The sequence below is a fragment of the Varroa destructor genome, unplaced genomic scaffold, assembly GCF_002443255.2.
Source record: "Varroa destructor unplaced genomic scaffold, Vdes_3.0 BEIS01000007.1, whole genome shotgun sequence".
In the NCBI taxonomy this organism is placed as follows: Eukaryota; Metazoa; Arthropoda; class Arachnida; order Mesostigmata; family Varroidae; genus Varroa; species Varroa destructor.
The window spans coordinates 32,178,482-32,190,854 of NW_019211460.1; the positions used below are offsets into that span (position 1 = coordinate 32,178,482).

The following is a 12,373-nucleotide window of genomic DNA, read 5'->3' on the forward strand; positions in this document are numbered from 1 at the left end:
ATAGGTGACACGATCGCAAGGTAAATCGATCCGTTCCAATCGGGTACATGATAGGGAGCTTACAAGCGTCTGTTTTTCTCTATAGATGTTTCGTTCAGAAGCAGGAGTATCGTCTTTCTTCTACGTGATACGCAATTAAACGTGTCGTTCGCTCATTATAACGTATAGATTCATTCAACACTATTTATATATTGTGTTACATTATCACACCATTCTAAGCTACACATAGTATTGTGCATCTTTGACCGATGTTGTTGACGCATGATCTAAAGAGATACACATTCGTGTATACATTTACTATTGTGACTGCTATAGCTCCCGAAAAAATGCCAACAAAAAAGAACACGTTATATTTCTAGCTCAGTATTTCAATTACTCTCGCAGAGTCAATTGACGAACCCTCAATAAGCTACTCGAAGCGTCCTGTCGACGAGAGAATCTGACTGAAGAATGATGACAGAGCAAGAACGGCTTAAGGCCAAATGTCCTTCTACAAAAATTGCGATGTTCACACATTTTCGTTTCCCAACAAAAACTTGGCTGAAACGTTATTCAGCGATCATCAGAATTAGCTTATTTTATCCAACGACAACGGAAATAACGAATCCTAATTAATTCTGTAAACCATTTGTTGCCGGTATCAGGCTACAATTGCTGGTTTGATAATGGCACGCTACGATGCACGGATCAGATAAATCGTACTTCTTTAGGTCATGACTCATCACCGACCTTTGCCATAAACAGGTCATTCTCTTCTGGTAACAGCTGATTGCATTGGTGCTTGAAACAATATATATATATATATAAACGCTGACTTTCTAAACTAGCCTTACCCTGAAAACCGTCTCAAAATAGTTGGCCTATCGAACTATTGCGCACGGATTGTGTCACGCTAAACTATTCTATCGTCCGAATAATTATCAATGCGAGGTCGTATTGGGTCCACTGCACATCGAACATGTACAGTGACGTCTACTCAGGCACCTGCACGGTACTGCACACAGCGTGAACGTGAACGATACAAACCTGCATCAGACAAGCGCCTATGGGGTGCTGCGTTTGCCATTCTCAGCACTCCAAGGGACCGCTTTTGGGCAAACAGCAGTCGGCGATAAATCTCTGTCAACTTCACCTCGTGCAAATTGTCAGACGCCGGTGAAATGAAGTTATCCCTTGAAGTCGTGTTGGGGATGGCCCTAGCAATCGATTCTGGTGAGTACCATCGATTATATGGTCTTGCATAGATTGCTTCATGACGATTATCTCCAATGCTCCTTTGCAAATGATATTTTGAGGTTCCTATAATAGAAGTGAAGCATAATAGCTCTTATTTCTGACAATGCTTGCATACAGCTGAGAAACTAGATACAGATGTAGAACATTTGATTATGCTTTTCCAATAGATAAAATTCTTACATACGAAGTATAACGGTTATATGACTGTAGGTATAATGTGGCACTTTATATATACATATCTATATACATATATACTAATAGTGTACTTATATTCAGGCTTCTTTTGCCTGCGATGAAGATCCGGTAATGTGTTTTTTTTAGCACACAGCGTATGCTATCAACATAAAGTAGATACGTCTACCATTCCCCGAATTAGGCCGAAAAATTGACTCACCGCGTAGCTAATTGGAGGTGCAGCTGGGCTCATTACGAGGTTACATGAAATGCTTCGTACTGGTGATGTCGTAGGCTGAAAAGAAGACTGTGTATCTAGAAAAGCTATTTTGCATCGTCACATGCATCGAAGCTCTGTATTTAGAAAAAAGGGAAAAAACTCGCTACTACTCTTTAAGGAAGAAACCAAAAGGGAACATTCTACTATAACATAGTGTAATTCTGATGCGAATGATACTGATGATTTGCGACCAACGGCGGCAAGGTGCATCCATACAATGTTCGATTGCCACGATCAATATCGTATACCCCAACGAGCTCCGCGTGTGATAGCGAGGAAGACTGTAAAAATGGATCTGATAAGCAGAACAGTAGCCAGTAACCCGCTTTGCGTCAGATACATTCAAACTATTAATTAGGTCTTTTGTTTTAATAAAACACAGCAAAATTACAGGTTTTATCTGAGGTCGTTTCGAATGCTAGTAACATCGGCCTCGTGGGAATGAATGCAGGTGAGTGCGATCAAGCTTAAAACGGCCTCAAGCAAACGACGTCATGTCCTGCTAGAGCATCGGGGCTTAGAAAATAGCCAAATGAAGTAACCGATAGATTAATTAAGAAATTGAAACGTTATTTTAAGTTAGAGTTGGTCTACAGAAATTTCTTCATTTTTTAAAATTTCATATACATAATATAATCTAATAATATATCTATATTAATAATAATAATAATAATATTAATAATAAAAATAATAAAACTATAGTAATAAATAATGTACTACGCAAAGTGAACTTTTACGAACGTTTGCCACTGCTTATGGATCTACCACTCCGTGCGGGGTGTAACCACAGCACGCAATCCCAATGCGACAATGGCAACCCTGTCATAGACATTTTAAAATGCGACGGGTTTCCGGATTGTGTAATTTTCGTGTGTTCCTATCAACCGCCTGACCTTCTCGATAGGAACAACGCCAGTAAAAAAATCTTTGAATATTAGGCCCTTTATGCGGATCGTATAATTCGCGCATCACATCTCATCTAGGCAGAAATCGACGGAAAACCTCGTCCAGTTTCGAATTAGTAGTTGTTCTCTAAGCTTGCTTAATTCGATGGCCCACGCTCTCCACAGGGGAAAAAAGTTGCCCGGAATTTCGTTGTTTTGATGGCTCACGTTGCGTAATGAAGCTGGCGCAATGCGACGGACGTGAAGACTGCGAGGACGGTAGCGATGAGCTTCACTGCGATCTGAATAGAAGTAACCCAGGCAATTGGCTTTCGCGCACTTTTCTAGATGACTGTTCAGGCTTTCGTTGTGAAAAGGGAGGGACGTGCATTGAGAGTGAGCAGGTAAGAGGCCAATACTTCTACTATTAGCTTTGGTCTATAGTGCTTTAGTGGCATGTAGATGGAACATATCCATCACATAGGGTTTATGATAAGTTCACATGATAATGTAAAGTTGCAATTTGATGAAAATCATATTTAATTAAAGCAGATGAAGCTCAGCTTACCTGCTTTAGACAGAGAGCACTTCATCGTCAACAAAGAATAAATCATGGACCATGCAAAAGCCTACCAGCGAGGAACTTGGGGCACTTACTATGATAGATATATTTATCGCGCTATGTATGATATGCATAGATGCAAAAATCAACCGTATGCCGTGTCATAAATGAGAGAAATAGAATGTTCATATAGTAACAATACTGATACACTGACCGCGGATTGTTGTGTTAACTACTAACTGAATATCCTTCTTTCAAGACGCTTGAACATTTGGTAGATAAATTAATATAATTGCAAATCACCAAAATTTCAAATATGAATCAATTTCCAATAATTTCAAATGTGACCTTCTTTTATTTTGAACATCATAGATCTGCGACGGAAGGAAGGACTGTATAGATAATAGCGATGAAGCCCCGACACTCTGCTCTCAGCATCCATGCTTAAAGAACTGCGAGCATTTCTGTATACGTCACCGAAACGTATCGATGTGTGGTTGCACACCGGGTTACGATGTTTTTGACGGCCAACACTGTCGAATAGCCGATTCCTGCATGGCGGAAGGTTGTTCGCAGCAATGCGACCAAATAGGTATGGGTAACATGTGATCGGCTAGCTACGCACCTCTACGTGCGGATAGAAACATCGCTCTATCTACCAGTCATAATAATCGTCTCCTTCTGGACAGCTGCACCGTTACGAACTGGCACAGTCGGCACTGTTTTCGTTGCTACCTCACTCTATCCTAGTTTCTGTTGATACTGAGAAATGCGGAATCATCACAGAGCATGCAAACTAATAGCGTCACGTTAAGCTAAAATACCTCTATAAACCTAGTCTCGGTATAGGAGTGTCTACACAGATCTCGTTATGTTCACTGTGTGACCTTTACTGAAGATTTGATTTGTCTCAGTGGCTTGTTCTCGTTGCCTTTTGACGTTCTGTGTTTCTCCGCGACTAATTTTTAGGACAAACGGTGAAATGCAAGTGTCAGACTGGATTTCATCTAACAACTGAAAAGCGCTGCGAGATCGATGCAGCTGAAGGTCCGCCGTCGATCCTGTTTGCTATGGGACATCAAGTACTCGAACTAGACGCGGCGAACCATGAGTATTTCGCTAAATTCACTGACCCAAGTTCGGCGTCGTCGGTTCTAGCATTCGACATAAGTATAGGCAATAGTATTCTGTATATCGTAACGGCTGATCATGAAACGAGGAGATGTCGTCTTATGTCAAGTACAAGAGGCGCTAGAGCTAATGCCATATTTAAGCATCATGCACACCTCGGCGAAATTGTAGATCTTGCAGTAGATTGGATAACGAACAACTTGTACATAGTTGACGCACTGATCTCATCGATCGTCGTTTGTCGGCCGAGCGAGGAGATATGCGCTCAAATCTTTACTGAACTTGGCTCAGCTCATTATATAGTACTTGATCCAATCGAAGGTCGTCTATTTTGGAGCGATTTAGATGATAACAAAAAGGGAATCTATGAAGGATCAATGGACGGCAAGCTGAAAAAGGCTCTTGTAACGGAACGTGTTACTAAGCCATACGGTTTAGCACTCGATCTATTTGCCAGCCGACTCTACTGGCTTGAGGCTGCGGATCTGCGCGTGAAGTTTGTCCGTACCGATTCGGGCGTCCGAGGCGAGCTCATCGCACTGCCGGCGAACAGGTACCCTTCAGGACTTGCCGTCTTTGGTGATCATCTCTACTGGTCAGACCTGGGGCATCACAGTAGCAAAGTGGCATCATGCGACAAACTTACCGGCAAGAATGTTACTATCCACACTGAAACCAATTCAGGCAAATTTATCTTCACATTACGAGCCTACCATCCTCTGATGCAGCCACCGAGAAAAAATCCGTGCAAAAGCAATCCATGTTCCCACTTGTGCGTCATCTCTGGTCCTAGCGAAAAAAGCTTCGCTTGCCTTTGTCCTTCCTATTATAAGTTAGTATCGAAAACACAATGCGAATTGAGTACAGCGTCATTCATGATGGCCGCAAGCGAACAGCTCATTTTTGTTCCGTCCGACGCTGCTCTCGGTCAAGATTTGAGCGCCACCACAACTGCGAAGAAGATTCCCCACGTCGCTACTATGGCCTTCGACGACGCTGAAAACATGCTATACGCCGTCGAAGATAATGGTACCCCCCGTATGATCAGAATCAAGCTAGAAGACAACTACCAGCCGGAAACGGTCAATGTCAGCATCGATTACGTTACGACGATGCATTTCGATCCCATCCATCGCCTGCTGTATTGGTTGGACATCTCGCAGGCTGTCATTGGCGTCTATAACCCCCAACGGAACGAGGAATCTCGTTTCCGATTAGAGAATCCCGACGTAACCAGTCCAATCGATTTTGCCGTTGATTTTAGCCGAGGGCAAGTTCTTCTTACTATATTTAATTAGTTTTCGTTTTGACAGAATAGTACCTGGTCTTTCTAATGGCTCTTTATTCATATTACCACACTTACCTGAACTCTTATTTGTCTGGTTGTAAGTATGAGGCTTTTTTTGATATACGACAATGATAATAGTGTTCTGCGTCGATCGCGATATGCACTAACATAGCATGGTTGTTCCGGTTAATATCACTAGTTAGCGATTGGATTCGCCTTTGTTGTTTTTAACTTTCGTTGATTTAAGTTGTGAGTATAAGTTTTATGTGGACATAATGATTACAAGCCGCATGACTAATGGTTACTAATGGCCATCTCCACAGACGGATGTACGTTATTGTTGTGAACAAGACCACGGCCGCACGCGTAATTAATATATACCGCTCTAATGGGAAGTTTGAGCGTGCACTGAAGCCCCGCGGACGACGACCATTTCGAATTGCCGTGGACTATAAGGAAACTATTGTTTTTGTTTACGATGCTGAACAGCAACAAATCGATTCTCTCGATGTGAGGTCAGGAGAGACAGTTATCACAATTCACAACGTCTCGTATGTTCAGCATCTTTATTTCTGGGAATCGAACCTGGTCTGGTCGGGACTGCGTCAACAGGGCTTCTTTAGTGCAGCACCAAATGGCTGGACAGTTAAGCAAGTGCGTTCGGCTTTTCTAACTTCTTGTTTTTTTTCTTCCTTTCTTTCATGTTTTTTTCTTTTTCTCATAGCTTTACTCCGATAATAAATCATCATAAAGGTTGGCTTACCATTAATTTCATTCCCAAGCTGCTCAGGTCGCCGACTGCTAATCGAGCAAGATGCTTTGTTTACCTTTCTTTGCAAAAAAAAGATTCGCCGAGAAGAGTGGATTGCATTCACTTCAGCGTTGGCCTTCCATAGAGAAAAGATGCCGACGGCCCTTTCAGGCCCGTGTCACGAAAACAACGCCGGATGCTCCCATACTTGCATTGACAGCCTCATGGAAAGCTTGATTTGTCTTTGCCCCATCGGCATGCAACTAGGTACGGTATACATCTCCGATGTAAATAGAATAGACCAACTAAATACGAACACTCGCATTATAAACATATTTTGTGAACCGATAGGCTGTATTGTTAACAGGGTGTACTCTAGCGAATGTGTGCGCCCATACAGGTAGCTTGCATTAGACGCAAAGTTGCGGATAAGGATTCGCGCTACGAGAACTGCTAATACAGTTTAACAACTACGACCGAGTTCGTCTATTAAACCTTTTAAAAGCAAAGGCTCTTAAATAGGTGACAGTTTGGTCTATCAGACAGCCCGCTATGCGAAGCGAAATAGGCTACGTACAGAATAGACCTTGGAGCGGCGGCATATTTCGCTCTAAATCGGGGAAACATAGACGACTCCTGACGCAGCAATTATTCTTCACGAAATACAGATACTTGGCAGAAATGCTCTCTTTAGCGGACAATGAGTTGTCCGCTCATTGTTCATTTGTTGGACACTGGTTTCACTACTTAACCTAATTACAGAACCCAACGGGAGGAACTGCACGGCCATGCCGAGGGCCCAATGTCAAAGACACGAATTCGCCTGTTCAAACGGCTACCAATGCGTCGATAGGAGCCTGACCTGTGACAACATCGGACATTGTGATGATCGCTCGGATGAGAACTCTACTCTATGTACGAAGTGTCCGATAGGAATGATAAAATGTGGTGATCTGGGCCGATGTGTTCCGGATTCAGCCATATGCGATCATATCGATTGTCCGAATAGCTTCGATGAGAACTTTTGTGTTCTTAAAGTGCCATCACATAAATGTGATACGGCTACGGAGCATCAGTGTTTGCACACCCAGAAATGCGTTCCGAAAAGCCAACGCTGTGACGGTCGAATCGATTGCGCCTTCGGTGACGACGAGATCGACTGCCAATGCAAGGAGGGGCAATACGCTTGCAAAGACGGGCGCCGCTGTATTGACTCTGGAAAGGTTTGCGACGGCGTCGAGGATTGCTGGGACGGCGACGACGAGCAGGATTGTCCGTTGTCTTGTTCACCGAAGATGTTTAAATGCGGTAATGATCTGTGCCTCCCAATAGATTCGATGTGCAACAACTTCATTGAATGCCCCGATGGAAGTGATGAGGCGAACTGTACGTACGTCGGAGTACGGACGGGCTTGAAGGAACGCGTTCCGTTCTTCTGCGCGAAGAAGCAAGGCGTGATTTGGTGCGATGGTGAATGCGTTTACTACAAAGAGGTGAGTAGTTATGAATTGTGAGCTTATTTGGCAAATGTAAGTCTTTTTGGTTTTACATTGTCAAATTGTACATGAACGCCTTATTGTAAAACGAATGTCATGACCATTTTCCGCGATCGTTTTACCCTATGCATGCCAGAAATACCTACCTATATTTATAGGTATTTCTGGCGGGTTGTCAGAAAAACATCTTAAAGCTTTTACTAGTCCTGGACAAATACGTCTGTCGGAGAAAGCGGCTCGTTAATATCCGGCTCCTGATGTTGTTCGGTGTTACCTAGCTGCGTTGTAACTCACGTGAAACGCTGTTGTTTTTGTTCCCCACAACTCATAGCTGTGCGACGGTATGACCAACTGTCTCGATGGACGTGACGAGGCTAACTGTACGCATACCGATAGCAGTCACTGCTCCGCTTCGGGACAATTCCTCTGCAGCAACAACAAATGTATTCTGTATGGCCTGGTCTGCGACGAAGAGGACGATTGTGGCGATAACTCAGATGAGACGTTGCCCGAATGCTCTGTCATAAAGGCTCAAAACGGTCACAAGACGCCCACCAGAAGCTGTCACAATGATCAGTTCAGATGCAGCAGTGGGAAATGTATTCAGTTGGCTGCTCTCTGCGACGGCAACCACGACTGCGACGACGGTGGTGATGAAGGACGTCATTGCCTACGTAACGAATGTGATAGTAAACCGTGCCAACATCACTGCTTCGCTACACCCGAAGGATTCCGATGTTCATGCAACGAGGGATACCGTCTTGCAGAAGATCGTCGTTCGTGTGAGGATATCAACGAATGCGCTGAAGACCATCAGGACGATTGCTCTCATTACTGCATGAACACAGAAGGTGGCTTTTACTGCAGCTGCAGTGCCGGCTACGAGATCGCTATGGACAACAAGACATGCAAACTGCTCGGAGTACCTCCTATTCTGGCCTTCGTCTCACATAATGAGATTCGCGCAATGTCGAGTCGACATCATTTAATGACCCGCATGACACCTCAACACGACAGTATGATTAGCGGGTTGACTTTTAACGCGATTACTCAAGTGCTGTATTTTTCGGACGACTCAAGCATTTGGAAATTGCCTCTCGGAGACGCCGTCCTTAATCCGAAGGAAGTGATCGAAGCAACACGTTTCGTTATGCCGCGTCATATTTCTCTAGACTGGGTCACTGGCAATATGTATATGGTAGAAGGACACGAAAAGATTGTTGCTTGCAATCTGACGTGCGCGCATTGTATTCACATGGAAGGACTTGACGGTTGGATGGGAATTCGCTCCTTAGCGCTCGCCGCCAATGAAGGGTGAGAAATGATTAGGTCGTACTAGAAAGGTTTATTTGGTCTAGTTGGTCAAGGTAATTGCTCAACACGAGCATAAGACACATCGGTCAGCAGCTAGAAACATTAAATTGTCTAGTTGTATGAACTGAAATTTTGCTATAACAGTAACATAGCTATAGGCCAGCTTCGCTACAGATCAGGGGGAAAAGAAGGCTGTACTGTTTCGCGTTCTTCGTCGTAGCAGTATCGTACACGATTTGTACCTAACGGCCTCTTCTGCATTCACCCTTCCAAACAGGTTAATGTTCTATTCGTATTGGGCTGGCCATTCGACCAGTTCTTTGAGCGGTGTGGTTGTAAGCTCGGAAATGGATGGGGGTGCAAAGGCTGTCATCATCGAGAGTAGAACAATAGAGCCTAGTCATCTCCAGGTCGATTTTATTCACCGACGCCTATATATCGCTGATTCACGACTTCAAGTGATTGAACACTTCGATTTCCAGGGCAATAATCGGAAGGTGGTACTACGTGGCCATCACGTAAACGCGTTTGTATTACTACCTGATTTACTTATCTGGTCAGAGCATAATGGCATCTTCAAGAAAAACTGGTATGTACGCCTCGACTGGTCTGGTCAACCTCGAACTTGCATTGCGCGCTTCCGAATTTTTACATGAATTGCATGCTATTTGATGAACACTGGCTGACACAGCCACGTTACTTAACAGCTACTGGCTCCCCAAGTCAAATGATTATGTCGTTAGTATTCAATCCATGTCCTCTTAGCGTAGCTGCTAAATATATTGCATCCTAGCATTTTCTCTTTCGGCTTCCAGTAGAACAGCACTTCTGCTCAGAATATTCATTCATAAATGATTTCCTCGGCATTCTCCATATATATATATATATATATATCTCTATCTATTATCTATTAATGTAAAAATTAAACTAAGTCAATTGAATTGAATCATTTAGATTTTGAACATTACTGCAGCAGATAGAATATTGCTCTTCGGTCCTTTCGTCAACAGGTTCCCTTCGAAAAATACAATTTCATCGATCGCACCCAAAGTGCACGCATCGCTAATGACCGTCCTTCACAAGGTGCGCCAGCCCCCGTGCTTCAACCCGTGCTTAAATGCTCGTTGTGGGCACATGTGCTTGCGCAACCGACACGGACACGTGTGCGCATGTGACGCTGGGTTCAAGCTAGACCACGACAATAGGACATGTATTCCGCTAACTGATGACGACATGGACGCGCGTTTCGCAGACGCCGCGGTTCATGACTTTTGTCATCCGGGTTGTGTGCACGGTCGATGCATCCTGCACCGGAACCAGAAGCTGGCAAGGTGTGAATGCTCCCAAGGTTATAGCGGTGCTCGATGTGATGTTTCCTATCATGAACTATCATCAGGAACGCTAATTGTGCTAATTGTAACACTGCTTCTTGTCGGACTTATTGGCGGAACAATTCTACTTGTTCTCCATCGGTGCACATCGCAGCTGTGAGTACTTAATAAGCACGATGTTGACACAACATGGAAACAACAACAGATAAAATGCAACAGTCTAGAAGCTACCTCTGTAAACCTATGTGGGATTTTCGTCCTTTCAATGTACATCGAACAGTGCGAGATTAACCTTTTTATCTGGAGATTCAGAAAAAAAAAAACTTCACTGCTCTCACCAAGAAATGCTGTTGCTGCTATAAATAGTAGTCATCAGACGTGACTTGTCACTATTAAATTACTGGCGCATGCTGTAAAAACCGTCTCACAATATTGTCACAAATATTGTGACATATTCGTGCATGCGTTCTGTGCAATCTATAAACAACAGATTTGCAAACAATAGTTGCAAAACCTAAAAAGCTTTTTGGTCGCCCTAATCAGGTTGAAAGGGTCCTTTTTCTAACGCAACCTTTGCACCAACCTTATTTATACTCATTTTTGCATATGTACACTAATCTAGTTTGTTTTTGTACTGCTGTTGAGTTGTTGTCTGTTATTGGCACGCGGCATGAAGATGCTTCGCTCAAGTGAGGAGCAATCCAGCTGTATAACGTAGTTATTTAAGCGTTTGTGTACTCGTCTCATTACTGTGAATGTTTACTCTTTAAGTAAACGTTTTACAGAAAATAGGTCGTACGCTGAGTGCCAGCTTACATAGATAGATAGATAGACGAAGGAACACGAATGGGTCCAGGCTTAGAAAGTTGCGATGCAAAATTTATAATTACACTAGCCACACTAGACATCAAATCTCGCAGCAGTAGCGATGCTAAAGACGATTCGTGTCTATGCGTCAACTGTTTTTAGTTCGCCCAAGATGAATTTGTTAGCTACCTATCGTGCCAGTGATATGAAGAAACTGATTGGAGACGATGAGGACGACCAGGACCTGGGCGACATTCCGGAGCTGCAAATTCAACACGGAGGAGTCCTGCACAACCCACTGTTCGGTTTACAATGGGCCACTATGGAGACAGGAGAAAAATCCCTAGCGCATGACAACAGCAAAATTCGACCGTCGACTTCACCCCAGCTACGGAGCAGAATCTACGACGGCCTTCAGAAAAGAATGAGGTCCTTGAGAGAGACTTTTTCAATTTTTAAGGGTTGGCTGTGTTCCCTAAACTGATTATATATATATATACATATTATATACATAGAATACCTAGGACAGTCATATATATATATGTGAAAATGTTCACGAAATCTATGTAATGCTATGTTACCTGCGCGCTTCTAAAAATATCTTTGCCAATAATGACAATTTTAAATTAACAAACTGACAAAATTGTAAATAGACTTTATTAGCAAATTTATGAAATAGAATAAGAAAGTGTCCCAATCATAACGTGTTTTTATGTACATATATGTATATGTATATATAATTTCGTTCTCTTATTCAGTGTTAGGCATGTAGAGTTCAAGTCGTGTGAATTTAAAGGTCCTGTTTTAACAACCGGTAATTCGAAATCAGTTCAGGTACTTTTATACAAAACTAAACTGTTATTCTAAAGGGTTTCTTTGTGCCATCTGCAGTTATTCGATAATAAGCTGGTTCATCGACACATGTTTGAACAGAATTAGGTCGTCGGATTACACCCTCTTTTCAGACTAGAAATCTCTAATAAATGAGATTATTTACCTTTTCATCCAAAGCCTTCAATTTAGAGGTATCAAGAGTGGCCTAATGCTGATATTTGTTTGACTAAATTTAAATTTGAGAACACAGAGACGAACCGTTAACGCTCGTAAGTAATCGTTGTA

General features: G+C 42.9%; 1 protein-coding gene across 3 annotated transcripts; it reads left to right on the forward strand.

Moving 5' to 3' along the window:
- Positions 1-1,052: 1,052 nt before the first annotated feature.
- LOC111253947 (low-density lipoprotein receptor-related protein 2-like) lies at positions 1,053-12,258 on the forward strand. 3 transcript variants are annotated; one of them, XM_022814228.2, is made up of 12 exons: positions 1,053-1,212; positions 2,073-2,141; positions 2,761-2,978; positions 3,509-3,728; positions 4,106-5,537; positions 5,879-6,209; positions 6,402-6,573; positions 7,069-7,799; positions 8,134-9,116; positions 9,394-9,705; positions 10,127-10,603; positions 11,417-12,258. In XM_022814228.2, the coding sequence occupies exons 1-12, from the start codon at positions 1,161-1,163 to the stop codon at positions 11,736-11,738; spliced, it is 5,319 nt and encodes a 1,772-aa protein (XP_022669963.1). In that variant the 5' UTR covers positions 1,053-1,160; the 3' UTR covers positions 11,739-12,258. The 3 variants fall into 3 exon arrangements, with proteins under 3 accessions (XP_022669963.1, XP_086831832.1, XP_086831831.1); XM_086975706.1 differs by having other exon boundaries at positions 1,064-1,212; positions 2,084-2,141; XM_086975705.1 differs by having other exon boundaries at positions 1,066-1,212; positions 1,513-2,141.
- The last annotated feature ends 115 nt before the right edge of the window (positions 12,259-12,373 follow it).